The sequence below is a fragment of the Anomaloglossus baeobatrachus genome, chromosome 1, assembly GCF_048569485.1.
Source record: "Anomaloglossus baeobatrachus isolate aAnoBae1 chromosome 1, aAnoBae1.hap1, whole genome shotgun sequence".
NCBI lineage: Eukaryota > Metazoa > Chordata > Amphibia > Anura > Aromobatidae > Anomaloglossus > Anomaloglossus baeobatrachus.
The window spans coordinates 271,463,708-271,488,337 of record NC_134353.1 but is presented as its reverse complement, the minus strand read 5'-3'; the positions used below and the strand labels follow the sequence as shown (position 1 = coordinate 271,488,337).

The 24,630-nt window shown below is 47.0% G+C and overlaps 1 protein-coding gene across 1 annotated transcript in view; it reads right to left on the bottom strand.

Annotated features, from left to right (window-relative positions):
- Nucleotides 1-24,630, bottom strand: part of LOC142311554 (bifunctional heparan sulfate N-deacetylase/N-sulfotransferase 3-like) — a 760,158-nt gene that overhangs the window by 427,336 nt on the left and 308,192 nt on the right. The window contains exon 3 of the mRNA XM_075350078.1: nt 4,799-4,886. Within this exon, the coding sequence (XP_075206193.1) occupies nt 4,799-4,886 (88 nt within the window). The remainder of the gene's footprint in view (nt 1-4,798; nt 4,887-24,630) is intronic.

The following is a 24,630-nucleotide window of genomic DNA, read 5'->3' as shown; positions in this document are numbered from 1 at the left end:
TCTTTTCCCCACACAGCTGAGGTGAAGCAGACAGCGGTAGCCTGCAGACTGCAGCTGGCGGCTCTACCTTGGCTGATAATCAAAGACAGGGGGCACCCCACGCTGTTATTTTAAATTAAATAAAATAAATAATTTAAAGCTAAAAACGTGGGCTGCCCCCCAAATTGGATCACCATCCAAGGTAAAGCGGATCGCTGTGGTCTGGTATTCTCAGACTAGGGAGGTTCACAGTTATTGGAAATCCCCAGCCTAAAACTACAGGCCACAGCCGTTTCAGATGTGGTGCATCCATTAGTTGCACCAATATTGTCGCTTCACACCAGCTCATCCCATTATCGTGGTACAGTGGCAAATGGGGTCGATACCAGCTGTGTAATGTCCCCTGGCATTAAGCCGTGGCACTAGTGTTGTCATGGCATCTATCAGATACCCGACATCACTAACCCAGTTAGTAATAAAAAAATAGACAACGAAAAAAAAATTTATTTGAAAAAACACTCTCCAAACCATTTTCCCTTTCATCAATTTATGGAAAAAACAAATCTGTGTCCGGTGTAATCCAATAATGGGGTCCCATGACAATCCATACCAAACTCACTGTCCCAGTCAATGAAGAATAGAATGTTCCCCATTGGCTGCGAGGGCAGTGCAGTGACCTGAGCTAACATCATTAGGTCAGTCCAGGTTACTGCAGTGCATAACGAGTGCCGACGTCATGAGGTTAGCTGAGTTCATTACCTGCAGTGAACTTGTGACATCAGCACTCTTTACGGAGTTCCATGGCTGCCGCGTTCTCATGCAAACTGTCCCGTGAGCCTGTGACGTCACTGCAAGTCATAGTCTCGGGCCACCCACGAGACTTGACGTGAGAATGCGGCGTCATGGAAGTCAAGCGCTGACGTCACGAGTTCAGGGGAGATCATCACACCCGGCAATGATCTGAGCCAAGCTCCTGATGTTGTGCACTCATCATCCCGCAGCTGCTCGCACACTGCTGAGTAAATCACTGTGGGTCTGGCCAGGGTAGTGTGACATAGACTGCAGGGGCACCAATGTACTGAAACCACACAGACGTTCTTCTGTGTGGCTTAAGGGGATTACAGAAACCATATATGAGTCATAAATGCATTCAGGCATATTCTCCAGGCCCTCCTCATTTAGTTTCATCACTTTCCCATCCATTTCAGCCTTTACTTCAGGCCTCCAGACCTCTTTGTTGGGTCCAGCAGAAAATTACTCACATTTCCCATTGATTTGCATTCTACTTGCTATTTGTAACAAATACATGAACATTACAAAGTATTCATTACGAGTATAGCGAATACAAATATTACGGTACTTGCTCATTTCTAGAAATAAATAAATAGTGGTAGTACATTTAAATAACAAAGGACACTTGGTTAACACTGATTAATCAAAAAAGCATAAAAGCCATCCCACCTATAAAAGGTGTGATAAATCAGGACAATCCTACTCTAGACTATTAAGACTTGCCTGAAAAAAACTCGGCCGATTTTAGTTCATGTTAGGTCAGTGTGCAATGCAAGTGCGATGCTTTTTTTAAATTATTTAATGACTAGCAGAGCGTGTGTAATGCGTGTGTGATCCGTGTGTGATACTTTTTTTTCTCAGCAGCTGTCATCTGCCATTCAGCTCTGCTACATGGCCGCTGACATTAGCCACAGACAGAGCCATGTAGCAGAGCTGAATGGCCGCTGACAGCAGACACAGACAGAGCCGTACACTCAGAATGAAGTCGGATGAACGTCACCCGACTTCATTGTCATTCCGCGGCTCTGTCTGTGTGGCATGGCCCCTGATTTTCAGTCACCAGTGACGGTCTCACCGGTGAACGCAAATCCCCTGAGTGATAGTGATCTGCGTGATCAGCGGTGCCGTCACTGAAGTTAACCACGGCCACAGCTGAAGTCCTCCCGCTGAGATCTGTGGCCGCGGGTAACCTGAGTGACGTCATCGCTGATAGCCGACTCACTTCAGTCGCTGCGGGGAGCTCACAGAGAGCGGTCGAGATCTGTGACCGTTCTCTGTCAGCTTCCGATGTAGCAGAGCTGACAGCGTCGAGGGACCTCTGTGGATTACGTCGGACATGAAGGGTATTTGGGGACTTCAATAAAGTGGTGAAAGAGGTTGTTTTTTTGTTATTTATTTCAAATAAAGGATTTTTGGGTGTATGTCTTCATTTTCTTAATCTTACAGGTTAATCATGGAAGGTATTTTGGGGAGACGACTGCCATGATTAATCTAGGACTTAGGGCAGCCATGGGCTGCTGCCATTAACTCCTTATTACCTCGATTGCCACCACACCAGGGCAATTTGGGATGGCTGGGTACAGTCCCGGGACTGTCGCATCTCATGGATGCAGCTATTCCGGGTGGCTGCTTTCTGATATTGTTAGGGTGGGAGGCTCCCCATTACGTGGGGCTCCCCATCCTGAGAATACCAGCCTGCAGCCATGTGGCTTTACCCTGGCTGGTATCAAAATTGGGGGGACCGCACGCCGTTTTTTTTAAATTATTTATTTATTTTTTTTACTGCATGATATAGATTCGCCCACCGGCAGCTGTGATTGGTTGCAGTGAGACAGCTGTCACTCATCGTGGGGGCGTGTCTGACTGCAACCAATCATAGGCGCCGGTGGGCGGGTAATGCAGGGAATACGAAATTGAATAATGAGCGGCCGACTTTTTCAAAAGAGGAGAAGCCACCGGAGCAGTGTGAACGCCGTTCAGAGCCGCACGGGTGATCGGGGACCGGTGAGTATGAGGGAGGGGGAGAGAAGGATAGACTGACATGGACAAGGAGAGAGAGAGACTGACAGAGAGAGAGAGACCGACCAACAGAGAGAGAATAGAGACCAAGAGGGAGAGATCGACAGACATTAATCGCATGTTTCTAAAAACACTGGAAATGAGTGAGGTCTCACAATGTCGGTCAATCTCTATGATTGACCAACATTGTGAGACCTCACTCATTTCCAGTGTTTTGAGAAACATGCGATTAATGTATTTAGAAAAACGAATGTCACTAGGATGGTGTGAGTGCCGGTCCGTGTGACATGCATTTTTTTCACGCTCCCATAGAGTTGCATTGGAGAGACTTGCGCGAGAAACTCTCCAAAACGCAGCAAGCTGTGATTTTTTTCTCAGTCCGATTTGGACTGAGAAAAAAATAGCAGATGGGAGCTGCCTCATTGTTTAATGTGTCCGAGTGCAATGTGAGAATTTCTCGCATTGCACTACTGCGAGAAAATCGCAAGTGAGAAGCCGGCCTAACACCTTACCTTGCATCAGTAACATCAGTGTAAGTAAGGCCAGGGAAGAACAAGGCTTGACCTACAGCCTCCTGTCCATAGGAAATTATATAGATGCAGTGTCTAGCTTAGAGGGAGGGACCACACCCCATTTGTGCAGAGTACAAAAAACACAGAAAAGGTAAAAGAATGAGTGGAGAATGGAGGACTCTCCAACACTGGTGTAAAAAAATGGAGGGGTGCAATGTGAGAAAAAAGTCTCATTGCACTCAGACCAATGTTAGTCAATGAGGCAGAGCAGATTGGTAAGCTTTTCCTTAGCTCAAATCAGACTAAGGAAAATATCGCAGCATGCTGCCATTGCTCTCATCTATTGGACATGACTCGTCAATGCAAGTCAAAGAGTACGAGAAAAAATCAGACGTCACACGCATGTTCCTGTGGCATCAGTGTGATGTCCGTTATTTACAGATACATTACCATTCTGTACCAGAGAACACTGTCAATGATCCTGTAAATGATTACAGAATAATAATTGTTGAGGAAAAAAACGTCATACGAATATTGTATAGATTCTAGGTGAGAAAAAAAATTGCAGTCGCATAGCACTAGCATGACATTTGGAATATCAAACGTATTTCACTCATTCCTCCTTTCTGGATGAGAATGGTACTGATTTTTTATACACCAGTGTGACAGTACCCTAAGTTGTTATACATTCAATAGGAGCATATTCACACACTGGCCATTTTACAGACAAAACCTAAGAGAAAAACGCAAAATGAGCATATACTCCATAATAAAGTAAATAAATAAATAGTATTAGCAAATTTAACATAAGGTACTTAGCTAACACTGATCAATGCTCATTTTGTGTTTTTCTCAGGACGGGAGGTTGCAGATCGGGTGTTGTCCTTCTGTGCCTTTATTTACACTAATGTTACTGATGCAAGATAAGATTACTAGAGTAGGACCATCCTGACTGTACACACCTTGTTGTAAGGTTGTTTTGGGCTCTGTAAGCCCTGCCATGAAGACGTCAATTGTTGTCACAAAACAAAAATGAAAACAGTGTTGATGTGAATAAGGCATTAATGCTTATTTTATGTATGTGGCCATCTAGTGGCCAGATTTAGGTACCGAAAACAAAATGTTTTTTTTTGGGGGGTATTTTTTTTTTAAATAAAAACAAAATAAAAAGATTGAAATCTCCCTCTTTATCCAGCTAGAAAAAAAATAGAATTAATTTCTTAAAAAAAAAATAAAGAAATTTATACAATAACTATCCACACTAGTCCCTTTTTTCATAAAGTTGAGCTTTCTTTATGAGCTAGCATCCTGTTTGTATTTGCACGTCTATTTAAGGTAGCAGTATAAAGTAAACAAATTTTTGCCTATATTATTACTGTATTTTTGCATTTTATTGGATACAAATATTTCTATTTGAAGAATACATTTTTTGGAGCCCTGTGGACAGTGACAGAAATGCATTGTGATGTCAGATAAAGTTGTCACATTATGCTTACCTGTGTGGTAGAACTTTCCAGAAAATCCAAGATTAAAGGTAAAATTTTTAACTTTAGTTCTAAGCAACCTCTGAGTGTCCAGAAGAGCCTGCAAAATAGACAATTTTTTTATCAGAAAATCACAGAATTCAAATTTTGCCTTTCAGAGGTTCTCCGAGAATCAGTTAAAACAGCTTCCTTGATATAATTGAAATTGCAGCCCATCCTAGTCACATATCAGGCCAGGCTACACAATGAAGACACATACATACAGCTACCGAGACTATCTCAACTCACCAGAGCTGAATCACACATTCATCAGTTGGACATTAGAAAGATTGTTACATGTGAAGAGATATATCAATCCTTTGTTATCTCCATATTAATCCATCCAATTTTATTTTCAGTTGGATGCCGTCAGTCTCCTATCCGTGTACTGCTGTAAAATTGATAGACTGACAAAGGAGAAGGATTAAGCTGGAGATCTCCTCGCTGAGTATAATATGGGTTAAAAACACATTGTATGTCTTCACACACCAGAGTTGTGCTCATGGCTGCCGACTGGGGTATGTGTGATACAGCACTTGACCGTTAAAAGATAAATCTCGAGAGCTATATGTCTTAAGTCGGATACCCTTCCTGACGCGTGATTAAGACATCATTTAGTTTGAATAATATAAGAGACTCTGTTTTATCAAACCCCTTTAAAGAACCATTTCAGCAAGTTTAATTTTTATTTCATTTTCTGTTAGCTATAAGTAATATATTTACAGTGCATGCATTAAAATTCTTACTAGTCGCTATCTTCTGCCAATTCCAGTGTTGCATAGGTTACTCTCTTGCACTAAGTGACTGCAACTCATTATTTCCAGCTTATATAGTGGAAAGTTAGTCCTTTTCTTATTATAAGTCTATGTCAGCGTCGTTCTGAATCTCAGAGACTTAGGGGTACTTTGCACGCTGCGACATCGCAAGCTGATGCTGCGATGCCAAGCGCGATAGTCCCCGCCCCCGTCGCAGCTGCAATATCCTTCTGATAGCTGCCGTTGCGAACATTATCGCTACGGCACCTTCACATGGACTCACCTGTCCTGGGACGTCTCTCTGGCCGGCGACCTGCCTCCTTATTAAGGGGGCGGGTCGTACGGCATCACTGCGACGTCACACAGCAGGTGGCCAATAAGAGCGGAGGGGCGGAGATGAGCGGGATGTAAACATCCCGCCCACCTTCTCCCTTCCGCATATCCTATGGGAGCCGCGGTGACGCCGGTAGGAGATGTTCCTCGCTCCTGCGGCTTCACACACAGCAATGTGTGCTGCTGCTGGAGCGAGGAACAACATCGGACCATCGCGTCAGCGTAATTATGGATTACGCTGACGCTACACCGATGATACGATTACGATGCTTTTGCGCTCGTTAATCGTATCATCTAGGCTTTACACACTACGATGTCGCCTGCGATGCCGGATGTGCATCACTTTTTCAATTTGACCCCACCGACATTGCACCTGCGATGTCATAGTGTGCAAAGTACCCCTTATACTGAGAAAGTGACTTCTGTTCTACACAGAATCACTTTTCTAAGCTAACTGGTCAAAACCTGTTGTCAAATAATGCACTATATGGACTGGAGCAGTGCTGGCAACAGCAGAAGATGGAAATTGGAAAGGATTTTAATGCATGCATTATACATGCATTAATGATAACTAATATATAGTGAAATAAAATAAATGATTGGAATGGTACTATAACATAATTGTTAATTTTGAGACTCAAATACTTAGCCATAATTACAAAATTCATTCTTTCCTTTCTCTGTCTTCTGAAGATTTGAAATCTAAAGGGGGCTTTACACGCTGCGACATCGCTAATGCGGAGTCGTTGGGGTCACGGAATTTGTGACGCACATCCGGCCGCATTAGCTGCGTGTTACACCGATGAGCGATTTTGCATCGTTGCAAAAACGTGCAAAATCGCTCATCGGTGACATGGGGGTCCATTCTCGATTATCTTTACTGCAGCAGTAACGATGTAGTTCGTCGCTCCTGCGGCAGCACACATCGCTATGTGTGACGCCGCAGGAACGAGGAACCTCTCCTTACCTGCCTCCCGGCCGCTATGAGGAAGGAAGGAGGTGGGCGGGATGTTCCGGCCACTCATCTCCGCCCCTCCGCTTCTATTGGGCGGCCGCTCAGTGACGTCGCTGTGACGCCGCACGGACCGCCCCCTTAGAAAGGAGGCGGTTCGCCGGTCACAGCGACGTCGCCGGGCAGGTAAGTATGTGTGACGGATCTGCACGATGTTGTGCATTACGGGCAGCGATTTGCCCGTGTCGCACAACAGATGGGGGCGGGTACCCCCGCTAGCGATATCGGGACCGATATCGCAGCGTGTAAAGTAGCCTTAACACATACCTCTTCTGGCGTATTTGTTTCTACTGGGAACAAAAAATTTCAAAATCTACAGTGCTGGCCAAAAGTATTTGCACCCCTGCAATTCTGTCAGATAATACTCAGTTTCTTCTTGAAAATGATTGCAATCACAAATTCTTTGGTATTATTATCTTCATTTATTTTGCTTGCAATAAAAAAACACAAAAGAGAATAAAACAAAAATCAAATCATTGATCATTTCACACAAAACTCCAAAAATAGGCCAGCACCCTTAGCCTAATACTTGGTTGCACAAGCTTTAGCCAAAATAACTGTGAATAACCGCTTCCGGTAACCATCAATGAGTTTTTTACAATGCTCTCCTGGAATTTTAGACCATTCTTCTTTGGCAAACTGCTCCAGGTCCCTGAGATTTGAAGGGTGCCTTCTCCAAGCTGCCATTTTGAGATCTCTCCACAGGTGTTCTATGGGATTCAGGTCTGGACTCATTGCTGGCCACTTTAGTAGTCTCCAGTGCTTTCTATCAAACCATTTTCTAGTGCTTTTTGAAGTGTGTTTTGGGTCATTGCCCTGCTGGAAAACCCATGACCTCTGAGGAAGACCCAGCTTCTCACACTGGGCCCTACATTATGCTGCAAAATTTGTTGGTAGTCTTCAGACTTCATAATACCATGCACACGGTCAAGCAGTCCAGTGCCAGAGGCAGCAAAGCAACCCCAAAACATCAGGGAACCTCCGCTATGTTTGACTGTAGGGACCGTGTTCTTTTCTTTGAATGCCTCTTTTTTTTCCTGTAAACTATGTTGATGGCTTTTCCCAAAAAGCTCTACTTTTGTCTCATCTGACCAGAGAACATTCTTCCAAAACGTTTTAGGCTTTCTCAGGTAAGTTTTGGCAAACTCCAGCCTGGCTTTTTTATGTCTCGGGGTAAGAAGTGGGGTCTTCCTGGGTAGCCTACCATACAGTCCCTTTTCATTCAGACGCCGACGGATAGTACGGGTTGACACTGTTGTACCCTTGGACTGCAGGGCAGCTTAAACTTGTTTGGATGTTAGTCGAGGCTCTTTATCCACCATCCGCACAATCTTGCGTTGAAATCTCTCGTCAATTTTTCTTTTCCTTTCACATCTAGGGAGGTTAGCCACAGTGCCATGAGCTTTAAACTTCTGATTACACTGCGCACCGTAGACACAGGAACTTTCAGGTTTTTGGAGATGGACTTGTCGCCTTGAGATTGCTCATGCTTCCTCACAATTTGGATTCTCAAGTCCTCAGACAGTTCTTTGTCTTCTTTCTTTTCTCCATGCTCAATGTGGTACACACAAGGACACAGGACAGAGGTTGAGTCAACTTTAATCCATGTCAACTGGCTGCAAGTGTGATTTAGTTATTGCCAACAACTGTTAGGTGCCACAGGTAAGTTACAGGTGCTGTTAATTACACAAATTAGAGAAGCATCACATGATTTTTCAAACAGTGCCAATACTTTTGTCCACCCCCTTTTTATGTTTGGTGTGGAATTATATCCAATTTGACTTTTGAGATTTTTTTTTTCTCATTGAAGACAAATTAAATGAAGATAATAATACTAAATAATTTGTGATTGCAATCATTTTCAAGAAGAAACTGAGTATTATCTGACAGAATTTCAGGGGTGCCAATACTTTTGGCCAGCACTGTATGTTAGTATAGTAGTTATTTATTTCATTATAATAATATAGAAAGTAATATATAAAGTAATAATAATAAGAATTTACCTTTAATCCCTCTCCCAATAAGCATTTATGGCCAAAAATGTTGGCATCCTTAAAATTGTTCCAGAAAATTAAGTATTTCTGCCAGAAAATTAATGCAGTGACACATATTTTCTAATACATATGTTTATTTCCTTTGTGGTGTATATTGGAACAACATAAAAACTGAGAAAAAAGGCAAAAGGGACATAATTTTCCATACAGTGAGTAAGGAAAGTATTTAGACCCTTTTCAATTTTCAACTCTTTGTTTCATTGCAGTCATTTGGTAATTTCAAAAAAGTTCATTTTTTTCTCATTAATGTTCACTCTGCACCTCATCTTGACAGAATGACAGAAAAAAACAGAACTGTAGACATTTTTGCAAATTTATTAAACAAGAAAACTGAAACATCACATGGTCATAAGTAGAGTTGAGCGCGGTTCGTGGTTCGTGGTTCTCCAGTTCTAGGCTCGAGTGATTTTGGGGCATGTTCTAGATCGAACTAGAACTCGAGCTTTTTGCAAAAGCTCGATAGTTCTAGAAACGTTCGAGAACGGTTCTAGCAGCCAAAAAACAGCTAAATCATAGCTTGGTTTCTGCTGTAATAGTGTAAGTCACTCTGTGAATCAAACTATTATCACATTTCAGTGTATAGTGTGCGTGAACAGCGCCTTCAGATCACTGCTGTTTCTATAGATCGCCATTTTTTTTTTTTTTTCTTGTCTTCCTTCCCTAAGCGCGCGCGTCTTGTGGGGCGGGCCAGCATGTCAGCCAATCACAGACACACACACAGCTAAGTGGACTTTGAGCCAGAGAAGCAACGGCATGTGTGATAGGATCTGCATGTCACATGTCCCTGCATTATAAAACCGGACATTTTCTTCACGGACGCCATTATCTGCCTTCTGCGTCTTTGGTGTCAGACATCAGTGTCGCAGCTCCGTCCTCCTGAGTCCTATAGCCGATACAGCTGTATGCGCTGCATACACAGCGTTAGACAGCATAGGGAGAGCACTTTATAGCAGTCCTTTTAAGGGCTCAAACCGGCAGGGTCAGAGTTAAGGTGACAGGTCCTGAAAACAGCGCCAGCGTCTGTGCAGCCAAGGTCAGGGATTTCCTCCCTGCATTTCACCATTAGGAGGGAATAGAAAGGCAGGCTTCCATTCCTCTACCCAGAGCACCACAATCCTGCCACTGTACCCTCTTGTCCTCTGCACACTCCAACTCATAACTAAGCCATTATACTAGCAAACACTCAGTGTACCTAGTGGCATCCTATCTGTGGCTATTGGACTTTGCTATAGTCCCACTAGTGCCAAGACATTTGCAGAGCGCATCTGCCTGCGTTGCACACTCCAACTAATTATAACTAAGCCATTATACTAGCAAACACTCAGTGTACCTAGTGGCATCCTATACGTGGCTATTGGACTTTGCTATAGTCCCACTAGTGCCAAGACATTTGCAGAACGCATCTGCCTGCGTTGCACACTCCAACTAATTATAACTAAGCCATTATACTAGCACACACTCAGTGTACCTAGTGGCATCCTATACGTGGCTATTGGACTTTGCTATAGTCCCACTAGTGCCAAGACATTTGCAGAGCGCATCTGCCTGCGTTGCACACTCCAACTAATTATAACTAAGCCATTATACTAGCAAACACTCAGTGTACCTAGTGGCATCCTATACGTGGCTATTGGACTTTGCTATAGTCCCACTAGTGCCAAGACATTTGCAGAGCGCATCTGCCTGCGTTGCACACTCCAACTAATTATAACTAAGCCATTATACTAGCAAACACTTAGTGTACCTAGTGGCATCCTATACGTGGCTATTGGACTTTGCTTTAGTCCCACTAGTGCCAAGACATTTGCAGAACGCATCTGCCTGCGTTGCCCACTCCAACTAATTATAACTAAGCCATTATACTAGCACACACTCAGTGTACCTAGTGGCATCCTATACGTGGCTATTGGACTTTGCTATAGTCCCACTAGTGCCAAGACATTTGCAGAGCGCATCTGCCTGCGTTGCACACTCCAACTAATTATAACTAAGCCATTATACTAGCAAACACTCAGTGTACCTAGTGGCATCCTATACGTGGCTATTGGACTTTGCTATAGTCCCACTAGTGCCAGGACATTTGCAGAACGCATCTGCCTGCGTTGCACACTCCAACTAATTATAACTAAGCCATTATACTAGCACACACTCAGTGTACCTAGTGGCATCCTATACGTGGCTATTGGACTTTGCTATAGTCCCACTAGTGCCAAGACATTTGCAGAGCGCATCTGCCTGCGTTGCACACTCCAACTAATTATAACTAAGCCATTATACTAGCAAACACTCAGTGTACCTAGTGGCATCCTATACGTGGCTATTGGACTTTGCTATAGTCCCACTAGTGCCAAGACATTTGCAGAACGCATCTGCCTGCGTTGCACACTCCAACTAATTATAACTAAGCCATTATACTAGCACACACTCAGTGTACCTAGTGGCATCCTATACGTGGCTATTGGACTTTGCTATAGTCCCACTAGTGCCAAGACATTTGCAGAGCGCATCTGCCTGCGTTGCACACTCCAACTAATTATAACTAAGCCATTATACTAGCAAACACTCAGTGTACCTAGTGGCATCCTATACGTGGCTATTGGACTTTGCTATAGTCCCACTAGTGCCAAGACATTTGCAGAACGCATCTGCCTGCGTTGCACACTCCAACTAATTATAACTAAGCCATTATACTAGCACACACTTAGTGTACCTAGTGGCATCCTATACGTGGCTATTGGACTTTGCTATAGTCCCACTAGTGCCAAGACATTTGCAGAGCGCATCTGCCTGCGTTGCACACTCCAACTAATTATAACTAAGCCATTATACTAGCAAACACTCAGTGTACCTAGTGGCATCCTATACGTGGCTATTGGACTTTGCTATAGTCCCACTAGTGCCAAGACATTTGCAGAGCGCATCTGCCTGCGTTGCACACTCCAACTAATTATAACTAAGCCATTATACTAGCAAACACTTATTGTACCTAGTGGCATCCTATACGTGGCTATTGGACTTTGCTTTAGTCCCACTAGTGCCAAGACATTTGCAGAACGCATCTGCCTGCGTTGCACACTCCAACTAATTATAACTAAGCCATTATACTAGCACACACTCAGTGTACCTAGTGGCATCCTATACGTGGCTATTGGACTTTGCTATAGTCCCACTAGTGCCAAGACATTTGCAGAGCGCATCTGCCTGCGTTGCACACTCCAACTAATTATAACTAAGCCATTATACTAGCAAACACTCAGTGTACCTAGTGGCATCCTATACGTGGCTATTGGACTTTGCTATAGTCCCACTAGTGCCAAGACATTTGCAGAACGCATCTGCCTGCGTTGCACACTCCAACTAATTATAACTAAGCCATTATACTAGCACACACTCAGTGTACCTAGTGGCATCCTATACGTGGCTATTGGACTTTGCTATAGTCCCACTAGTGCCAAGACATTTGCAGAGCGCATCTGCCTGCGTTGCACACTCCAACTAATTATAACTAAGCCATTATACTAGCAAACACTCAGTGTACCTAGTGGCATCCTATACGTGGCTATTGGACTTTGCTATAGTCCCACTAGTGCCAAGACATTTGCAGAACGCATCTGCCTGCGTTGCACACTCCAACTAATTATAACTAAGCCATTATACTAGCACACACTTAGTGTACCTAGTGGCATCCTATACGTGGCTATTGGACTTTGCTATAGTCCCACTAGTGCCAAGACATTTGCAGAGCGCATCTGCCTGCGTTGCACACTCCAACTAATTATAACTAAGCCATTATACTAGCAAACACTCAGTGTACCTAGTGGCATCCTATACGTGGCTATTGGACTTTGCTATAGTCCCACTAGTGCCAAGACATTTGCAGAGCGCATCTGCCTGCGTTGCACACTCCAACTAATTATAACTAAGCCATTATACTAGCAAACACTTATTGTACCTAGTGGCATCCTATACGTGGCTATTGGACTTTGCTTTAGTCCCACTAGTGCCAAGACATTTGCAGAACGCATCTGCCTGCGTTGCACACTCCAACTAATTATAACTAAGCCATTATACTAGCACACACTCAGTGTACCTAGTGGCATCCTATACGTGGCTATTGGACTTTGCTATAGTCCCACTAGTGCCAAGACATTTGCAGAGCGCATCTGCCTGCGTTGCACACTCCAACTAATTATAACTAAGCCATTATACTAGCAAACACTCAGTGTACCTAGTGGCATCCTATACGTGGCTATTGGACTTTGCTATAGTCCCACTAGTGCCAAGACATTTGCAGAACGCATCTGCCTGCGTTGCACACTCCAACTAATTATAACTAAGCCATTATACTAGCACACACTCAGTGTACCTAGTGGCATCCTATACGTGGCTATTGGACTTTGCTATAGTCCCACTAGTGCCAAGACATTTGCAGAGCGCATCTGCCTGCGTTGCACACTCCAACTAATTATAACTAAGCCATTATACTAGCAAACACTTAGTGTACCTAGTGGCATCCTATACGTGGCTATTGGACTTTGCTTTAGTCCCACTAATGCCAAGACATTTGCAGAACGCATCTGCCTGCGTTGCACACGCCAACTAATTATAACTAAGCCATTATACTAGCACACACTCAGTGTACCTAGTGGCATCCTATACGTGGCTATTGGACTTTGCTATAGTCCCACTAGTGCCAAGACATTTGCAGAGCGCATCTGCCTGCGTTGCACACTCCAACTAATTATAACTAAGCCATTATACTAGCACACACTCAGTGTACCTAGTGGCATCCTATACGTGGCTATTGGACTTTGCTATAGTCCCACTAGTGCCAAGACATTTGCAGAGCGCATCTGCCTGCGTTGCACACTCCAACTAATTATAACTAAGCCATTATACTAGCAAACACTTAGTGTACCTAGTGGCATCCTATACGTGGCTATTGGACTTTGCTTTAGTCCCACTAGTGCCAAGACATTTGCAGAACGCATCTGCCTGCGTTGCACACTCCAACTAATTATAACTAAGCCATTATACTAGCAAACACTCAGTGTACCTAGTGGCATCCTATACGTGGCTATTGGACTTTGCTATAGTCCCACTAGTGCCAAGACATTTGCAGAACGCATCTGCCTGCGTTGCACACTCCAACTAATTATAACTAAGCCATTATACTAGCACACACTCAGTGTACCTAGTGGCATCCTATACGTGGCTATTGGACTTTGCTATAGTCCCACTAGTGCCAAGACATTTGCAGAGCGCATCTGCCTGCGTTGCACACTCCAACTAATTATAACTAAGCCATTATACTAGCAAACACTCAGTGTACCTAGTGGCATCCTATACGTGGCTATTGGACTTTGCTATAGTCCCACTAGTGCCAAGACATTTGCAGAACGCATCTGCCTGCGTTGCACACTCCAACTAATTATAACTAAGCCATTATACTAGCACACACTCAGTGTACCTAGTGGCATCCTATACGTGGCTATTGGACTTTGCTATAGTCCCACTAGTGCCAAGACATTTGCAGAGCGCATCTGCCTGCGTTGCACACTCCAACTAATTATAACTAAGCCATTATACTAGCAAACACTCAGTGTACCTAGTGGCATCCTATACGTGGCTATAGGACTTTGCTATAGTCCCACTAGTGCCAAGACATTTGCAGAGCGCATCTGCCTGCGTTCCACACTCCAACTAATTATAACTAAGCCATTATACTAGCAAACACTTAGTGTACCTAGTGGCATCCTATACGTGGCTATTGGACTTTGCTTTAGTCCCACTAGTGCCAAGACATTTGCAGAACGCATCTGCCTGCGTTGCACACTCCAACTAATTATAACTAAGCCATTATACTAGCACACACTCAGTGTACCTAGTGGCATCCTATACGTGGCTATTGGACTTTGCTATAGTCCCACTAGTGCCAAGACATTTGCAGAGCGCATCTGCCTGCGTTGCACACTCCAACTAATTATAACTAAGCCATTATACTAGCAAACACTCAGTGTACCTAGTGGCATCCTATACATGGCTATTGGACTTTTCTATAGTCCCACTAGTGCCAAGACATTTGCAGAACGCATCTGCCTGCGTTGCACACTCCAACTAATTATAACTAAGCCATTATACTAGCACACACTCAGTGTACCTAGTGGCATCCTATACGTGGCTATTGGACTTTGCTATAGTCCCACTAGTGCCAAGACATTTGCAGAGCGCATCTGCCTGCGTTGCACACTCCAACTAATTATAACTAAGCTATTATACTAGCAAACACTCAGTGTACCTAGTGGCATCCTATACGTGGCTATTGGACTTTGCTATAGTCCCACTAGTGCCAAGACATTTGCAGAGCGCATCTGCCTGCGTTGCACACTCCAACTAATTATAACTAAGCCATTATACTAGCAAACACTTAGTGTACCTAGTGGCATCCTATACGTGGCTATTGGACTTTGCTTTAGTCCCACTAGTGCCAAGACATTTGCAGAACGCATCTGCCTGCGTTGCACACTCCAACTAATTATAACTAAGCCATTATACTAGCACACACTCAGTGTACCTAGTGGCATCCTATACGTGGCTATTGGACTTTGCTATAGTCCCACTAGTGCCAAGACATTTGCAGAGCGCATCTGCCTGCGTTGCACACTCCAACTAATTATAACTAAGCCATTATACTAGCAAACACTTAGTGTACCTAGTGGCATCCTATACGTGGCTATTGGACTTTGCTTTAGTCCCACTAGTGCCAAGACATTTGCAGAACGCATCTGCCTGCGTTGCACACTCCAACTAATTATAACTAAGCCATTATACTAGCAAACACTTAGTGTACCTAGTGGCATCCTATACGTGGCTATTGGACTTTGCTTTAGTCCCACTAGTGCCAAGACATTTGCAGAACGCATCTGCCTGCGTTGCACACTCCAACTAATTATAACTAAGCCATTATACTAGCACACACTCAGTGTACCTAGTGGCATCCTTTACGTGGCTATTGGACTTTGCTATAGTCCCACTAGTGCCAAGACATTTGCAGAGCGCATCTGCCTGCGTTGCACACTCCAACTAATTATAACTAAGCCATTATACTAGCAAACACTTAGTGTACCTAGTGGCATCCTATACGTGGCTATTGGACTTTGCTATAGTCCCACTAGTGCCAAGACATTTGCAGAACGCATCTGCCTGCGTTGCACACTCCAACTAATTATAACTAAGCCATTATACTATGTGAGGTAGCGCGGTCGGCTGCGCAGCAGAAGACACGGGATCCAGGCATCAAGGTTCACAGCACACGGTGTTTAATGTCCAAACAAAAAGTCCATAACAAAATACATGTGCCTCTCCAGCAGAGGGCTCAGGAAGTTCTGGTCACTTCCCCCACACCCGGCACACCTGCCCTCGTTCCTGTTTCCTTTTAACCCTTCCTTAAGCCTGTAGGGAAACAGCATTAACCCTATAGTGGATTTACTTTCTATCATGGAGTGAGCACAACCTGGGCGAGACATACCGGCCGTCATAGATAACCCCGGTCACAGTCTCACATACCCCCCCCCTCAGTTCAAGCGTGCGGGGTTGAACTCCAGCCATCAAGCACGGGCCGCGGGACAAGGCATCGGCGTTGCCCTGCAACCTACCGGCCCGGTGTTCAACCGTAAACCGGAAGTTCTGCAGAGAAAGGAACCACCGGGTAACCCGGGCATTCCGTTCCTTGGCGGACCTCATCCAGACCAGTGGAGAGTGATCCGTCACCAAGCGAAACTGCCGTCCCAGCAGGTAATAGCGTAGGGACTCCAAGGCCCACTTGATCGCCAGGCACTCCTTCTCCACTACGCTATAATTCCGCTCGGGAGTGGTGAGCTTCCTACTCAAGAAGGTGACGGGGTGTTCCTCCCCCTGAACCACCTGAGACAGCACTGCCCCCAGGCCGACCTCCGAGGCGTCAGTCTGTACTATGAACTCCTTCCGGAAATCAGGGTTGACCAGAACGGGCTGTCCGCACAGGACCCCCTTCAGGGCCCGGAAGGAGTCCTCGGCCTGCGGAGTCCACCGCACCATGACGGACTTCTTGCCTTTGAGAAGGTCCGTCAAGGGGGCTGATAGTCCCGCAAAATCCTTTACAAACCTCCTGTAGTACCCCACGATACCCAGGAAGGCCCTAACCTGCTTCGTGGTCAGGGGTCTAGGCCACTTCTGGATCGCCTCAACCTTGTTAATTTGGGGCTTAATCACCCCTTGGCCTATCACGTAGCCCAAGTAGCGGGCTTCCGTGAGTCCCAATGCACATTTCTTGGGATTGGCTGTCAATCCGGCTGTTCGAAGCGCGTCCACCACCGCTTGTACCTGTTCCAAGTGGGTCTGCCAATCGGAGCTGTAAATAATGATGTCATCCAGGTACGCTGATGCATACGCCTGGTGGAGTTCCAGCACTAAGTCCATCAACCTCTGGAACGTGGCCGGAGCGCCATGTAACCCAAAAGGCAAGACAACATAGTGGAAGAGACCCTCCGGCGTAACAAAAGCTGTTTTCTCCTTGGCGGACTCCGTTAGTGGCACCTGCCAGTACCCTTTGGTCAGGTCGAGCGTGGTAAAATATCGCGCCTGTCCCAGCCTATCAATCAGCTCATCCACCCGGGGCATGGGGTAGAGATCGAACTTGGATATTTCGTTCAATCTCCTAAAGTCATTGCAGAACCTTAAGGAGCCATCGGGTTTTGGTATTAGGACAATCGGACTAGCCCATTCACTCCGGGATTTTTCGATGACCCCCAGGCGTAACATTGTCTTTACTTCCTCCGATATGGCTTGTCGTCGAGCCTCCGGCACCCGGTATGACTTCAGGCGTACCTTCAGGTGGGGCTCGGTGACAATATCATGTCGTATCAGACTGGTCCTACCGGGCAGCTCGGAGAAGACATCGGGGTTCTGCTGAACCAACCGTCTGGCCTCTCGCCTCTGTTGCTTGGTGAGGGCTTCTCCAATCCTTACTTCCGGTTCGTCCTCTCCGGAGGTCGCTGGAGCCGGATGTGAACGACCCGAAGAGGAGGGAGGTGGGGAAAAAACAGCCATCAGGCTTTCCCGTTCCTGCCAAGGTTTTAATAGGTTGACATGGTATATTTGTTCAGGTTTCCGCCTACCGGGCTGCAATACTTTATAGTTAACCACCCCTACTCTTTCCTTTATCTCGTAGGGGCCTTGCCACTGAGCCAGGAATTTGCTCTCCGCCGTGGGGATCAATACCAACACCCGATCCCCGGGTTTAAAGGTCCGCACGGTGGCTTGTCTATTGTAGCGGCCGCTTTGCGCGGCCTGAGCCTCCTGTAAGTGCTCCTTCACAATTGGCATGACCGCGCTTATGCGGTTCTGCATACCCAAAATGTGTTCAATCACACTTTTATGGGGGGTGGGCTCTTGTTCCCATGTTTCCTTTGCCAGGTCCAACAATCCCCGGGGATGTCGCCCGTATAACAATTCAAAAGGCGAAAACCCCGTGGATGCCTGTGGCACCTCTCGTATGGCAAACATCAAATAGGGAAGCATCATATCCCAGTCTTTCCCGTCTTTTGAAATCACCCTTCTTAGCATGGTTTTCAGGGTTTTATTGAAACGCTCGACTAAACCGTCCGTTTGCGGATGATACACAGACGTACGCAACTGCTTGATCTGGAGTAGCCGGCATAGCTCTTTGGTCACTTTAGACATGAATGGGGTCCCCTGATCCGTAAGGATCTCCTTGGGCAATCCCACCCGGCAGAACACAGCAAACAACTCCCGAGCTATAAGCTTTGCTGCAGTATGTCTGAGAGGTATCGCCTCGGGATACCGGGTGGCATAGTCAACGATCACTAGGATGTGTTGGTGCCCTCGAGCGGACTTTACGAGGGGCCCCACCAGATCCATCCCTATCCGTTCAAAAGGGACTTCTATAATGGGTAACGGTACCAACGGACTGCGAAAATGGGTCAGGGGTGCAGTAAGCTGACACTCCGGGCAGGTTTCGCAGAACCGTTTTACCTCCCCAAAGACCCCGGGCCAATAGAACCTTTGCAATATTCGCTCCTGCGTTTTCTTGACCCCTAGGTGGCCACTCATCAGGTGTTTATGAGCCAAGTCGAGGACCCGCCGGCGATGCGGCTGGGGCACCACCAACTGTTCTACCCCTACGCCCCGTATTTCATCTACCCGGTAGAGTAAATCCTGCTTAAGAGCGAAATGGGGGTACCTTACCTGGGCACCGGGCAGCTGTGCCACCCCGTCAACTACTGTCACCCGACTCCGGGCATGTATTAACGTAGGGTCCTGGAGTTGGGCTGTCCCAAACGTATCCGGGGACGCCTCCAACTCCGGGATGGGCTCGACCGTCTCAGCCTCTCCTGCCAATACCTCTAGGGGCGACCTATCGGGTTCACACTCTGTCCCTATCATGGTGACCCCTACGGCAGGTGTCCCGGATTCAGGATTGTAGGGCTCAGGTCCCGGACCGACCAATATCTGAGGGGACTTAGGGGGTCCCCTCCATAAAGTCCAAAAATAGGGCAGATCCCTTCCTAGGATCACGTCATAAGGAAGAGTGTTAAGAAGTCCCACCTCATGTTGCACCTGACCGCAAGGTGCTGTGATGGTGACAATCCCCGTGGGATAGTCGTGGCGGTCCCCATGTATGCAAACCACCCCCACAGTGTGTCCTGTGGCCTTTACTTTAGCTCTCAAGGTGGATCGCACAAGGGTCACTAAGCTTCCGGAATCCAACAATCCTGTAACCGGACATCCATTCACCTGTATTTGGCACAAGTGGGGCTCTGTCTCTGGGGAGACCAGGTCAGCGGTACACACCACCTGAGCATACATTGAACCCCGCCGGGTAACCCCACAATCCATGGGCTCCGTGGTGAGTGGACACTGGGCTTCCATATGTCCCACCCGCTGGCACCGCCAACATCTAATAGGGAAGGAAACCCCCTTGACAAGTTGTCGTTTAGGGTACATGGCCTTCCGGACCTCAGGAACGGCGGGCGCGGCCTCAGCCAGGATGGTAGCGGACTCCTGTACCGGTGTCGGCGGTGGGTCCTTGGCCCTAGGCTTGGAGGGGCCGGACCGACGGGCGGTACGCAAAGTCTCAGTGTCCCGTATCAAGTCCTGCGTAGCCACATGCCGCTCTACCAGGGACACTAATTGGTCCAGGGTACTCGGGTCACCCTGTCCTACCCACCGTTGAACGGTGACGGGTAAAGTGCGCACAAAACGATCCACTACTACCCTTTCCACCATTTGCGCCGGGCTCAGAGTGTCAGGCTGCAACCACTTTTTTACAAGATGTAATAAGTCATAGGCCTGGGAGCGTACGGGTTTGGCTTCCTCATAGAACCACTGATTTACCCGCTGAGCCCGTACATAGGTATTCACCCCCAACCGAGCCAGTATTTCGGCTTTCAGGGTCACATAGTCAATGGCGTCCTCGGTACAGAGGTCCAGGTACGCTTTTTGGGGTTCCCCCGTCAGATAGGGCGACAATACCTCAGCCCACTGCGGGGTCGGCAGCTTTTCCCGCTCGGCCACCCGCTCAAACACCGCCAGGAACGCTTCCACATCATCACCCGGGGTCATCTTTTGCAACGCTTGTCTCACCGCTTTCCGGACGCTGCCGTCGTCACCCGGTCCCGGGGTTGTTGCTGCCGGTCCGGCACGGATCGACTTGGCCAGGAGAACCATCTGTTCTTGGTGCCTTTTTTCCTGCAATTGTAAGGCTTGCTGCTGACGTGCATTGGCCTGCTCCATCTGTTCTTGGTGCATTTTGACCTGCACTTGCAAGGATTGCTGCTGACGTGCATTGGCCTGATCCAACTGTTCTTGGAGTTTTTTTTCCTGCACTTGCAAGGATTGGAGCAGGTGTGCATTGGTCTGTTGCTGCTGTGCATTAGCCTGAGCCAAATGCTTTAGTATGTCCTCCATGGCGTCGCCGGGTTTGGGCTGTAGTATAGCCGCTCGAATCCAGGACATGCGCAGCTGGGTCACCAGGGATGGATGCTACACCTCACCGGCTGTCATGCCCGCCGATTCTCCACCATATGTGAGGTAGCGCGGTCGGCTGCGCAGCAGAAGACACGGGATCCAGGCATCAAGGTTCACAGCACACGGTGTTTAATGTCCAAACAAAAAGTCCATAACAAAATACATGTGCCTCTCCAGCAGAGGGCTCAGGAAGTTCTGGTCACTTCCCCCACACCCGGCACACCTGCCCTCGTTCCTGTTTCCTTTTAACCCTTCCTTAAGCCTGTAGGGAAACAGCATTAACCCTATAGTGGATTTACTTTCTATCATGGAGTGAGCACAACCTGGGCGAGACATACCGGCCGTCATAGATAACCCCGGTCACAGTCTCACAACTAGCACACACTCAGTGTACCTAGTGGCATCCTATACGTGGCTATTGGACTTTGCTATAGTCCCACTAGTGCCAAGAGATTTGCAGAGCGCATCTGCCTGCGTTGCACACTCCAACTAATTATAACTAAGCCATTATACTAGCAAACACTCAGTGTACCTAGTGGCATCCTATACGTGGCTATTGGACTTTGCTATAGTCCCACTAGTGCCAAGACATTTGCAGAACGCATCTGCCTGCGTTGCACACTCCAACTAATTATAACTAAGCCATTATACTAGCACACACTCAGTGTACCTAGTGGCATCCTATACGTGGCTATTGGACTTTGCTATAGTCCCACTAGTGCCAAGACATTTGCAGAGCGCATCTGCCTGCGTTGCACACTCCAACTAATTATAACTAAGCCATTATACTAGCAAACACTCAGTGTACCTAGTGGCATCCTATACGTGGCTATTGGACTTTGCTTTAGTCCCACTAGTGCCAAGACATTTGCAGCACGTCTGCCTGCGTTGCACACTCCAACTAATTATAACTAAGTTACATTGTCAGGGATATTTATTCTTTATTATTCTGCTGTTAATAAAGCTAGACCAACACTGCAATCTTCACCACCTCTCAATTTTTACTACCACATTTTCAGTCCACAATCTTGTCGCAATCAACATGAGTGGCAAAATGACAGATGCTGGTGGAAAGGGGAAGAGGCGTGGTGGAAAATGCAAAAAAGGTTTTGTCAGTGGGGAAGGTGGCAAAGCTCCATTATCATCTGCTGCAGATAGACCATCTACTAGCAAAAGTAAGATGTCTACTACTTATTGTGGACAATCCGATGTGCTCCCTTTTTTACGGACACGAACAAGAGGAACAAAGGTAGATGATGGGCAAAAAAGGAAAATGCTTGAATGGATCTCAAGTGGTCCAACAAGTGCCCTCTCAGCCACTTCAAGTACCGCATCCAAAAAACACCAGTCCTCTGAGTTGTCATCCCAATCACACTTGATTTCTCCCAGCTCTGAAGTCTCCATCAGCCCTGCACAGTATGGTGGAACTGAGATGGCTGAGTCTGCAGAGCTGTTCAGTCACACTATAGCCTGGGAATCAGAGGTCTGCTCCCAAGCTACAGTGAGTACAGAACAGGAAATGGTCTGCAGTGATGCCCAGAACCTTTGTGACTCTGATTCAGGCCGTGAGGACCAAGTTTCTGAGCATAATGTTGACCCTTTGTCACAAACTGTAACACCTGTGGTTATAGACAATGAGGAACATACTGATGAAGATGAGACGCAGATACCCGATTGGGATGACAACTTAAATATTCGGTCAGGGCAAGAAGAGGCTCGGTCTGAGGGGGAGGGGAGTGCAAACACAACAATTGATGATGACGTTCTAGATCCCACCTACTGTCAACCCCCAGTCAGGCACTCGAGGAGGTCAACAGAGGCGGTGGAGGAGGATGCAACCGACGACGAAGTTACCTTGCGCCTTCCTGGACAGAGTCGGAGCACTGGTAGCACGTCTACAACTGCATCCTCAGCCACCACTCTGCCTATGAGCATTATTCGGGGTGGATCAACAGGTCGCATGGCCTCTAAGCCTTGCCTAGCCTGGTCCTTTTTTCACATCGAAAAAGATCGCCCAACTCATGTGATATGTAACATTTGTCATGATTCTGTTAGTAGAGGTCAAAACCTCAGCAGTTTGACAACTTCTTCCATGAATCGTCACATGACTAAATATCATAAGTCCCGGTGGGAAGCTCACCGTGCTGCAATGCGGCCTAGCGGAGCGAACCATCCACCGCCCGCCCCTTCCAGTGCATCCGCGCGCTCTTCATCTTCTAGGACTGTGGGGACAGCTGTCACACCTGTTTTTCCACGCAAAACTTCCACCACTGTAACCGCAACAGGCAGTTTGCTTGTAAGGTCGTCAGTTGGTTTGGAAGGGGAAACAAGTGAGTGTGTACAGCTCTCTCAGACATCGATAGCACCAACGTTGGATGAAGGCAACATCATGTCTCCGCCTGCACTTTCCTCACAAACCTGCATTTTTCCAGGGACACCCTACTCAACACCGTCTACACACAGCAGCCAGATCTCTGTCCCTCAGATGTGGTCAAATAAAAGGCCACTTCCTCCGACCCATGACAAAGCTAAGAGGTTGACTCTATCCCTCTGTAAGCTGTTGGCTACCGAAATGCTGCCTTTCCGCCTAGTGGACACACAGGATTTTAGAGACCTTATGTCTGTCGCTGTGCCCCAGTACCAGATGCCTAGTCGCCACTACTTCTCTAAGAAAGGTGTGCCCGCGCTACACCAGCATGTCGCACACAACATCACCGCTTCCTTGAGAAACTCTGTGTGTGAACGGGTGCATTTCACCACCGATACTTGGACCAGTAAGCATGGACAGGGACGTTACATGTCGCTGACTGGGCAATGGGTAACTATGGTGATAGATGGTGAAGGGTCTGCTGCACAAGTCTTGCCGTCCCCACGACTTGTGTGTCAATCCTCTGTCTGTCCAAGTTCCGCCACTGCTTCTGCATCCTCCACCTCATCTGGGTCCTCCACCTCCGCCCCAAGCCTGCCTGGTCAGGCCACCAGCGTTCTCACTGCGCAGAAGGAATCACGCACCCCTCATTACTATGCTGGCAGCAGAGCGCAACGGCATCAGGCGGTCTTTAGCTTGACATGTCTTGGGAATAAGAGTCACACAGCTGAGGAGTTGTGGTCAGCTCTGCGGTCCGAGTTTAATAAATGGTTGTCTCCACTCAACCTGCAGCCTGGTAAGGCCGTGTGCGACAATGCTGCAAACCTGGGTGCGGCCCTTCGCCTGGGCAAGGTGACACACGTACCTTGTATGGCTCACGTGTTGAACCTTGTCGTGCAGCAATTTTTAACACAGTATCCCGGCCTAGATGGCCTTCTGAACAGGGCACGAAAACTGTCTGCTCACTTCCGCCGTTCAAGCGCCGCAGCTGAGCGACTTGCATCGCTCCAGAAGTCTTTCGGCCTGCCGGTTCATCGCCTGAAATGCGATGTGGCGACACGCTGGAATTCAACTCTCCACATGTTACAGCGACTGTGGCAGCACCGCCGTGCCCTGGTGCAATACGTCATGACGTATAGCCTGGGCCAACGAGATGCAGGGGTGGGGCAGATCACCCTGATGGAGTGGTCTCAGATCAAGGACCTATGCACCCTTCTGCACAGTTTCGACATGGCGACGAATATGTTTAGCGCTGA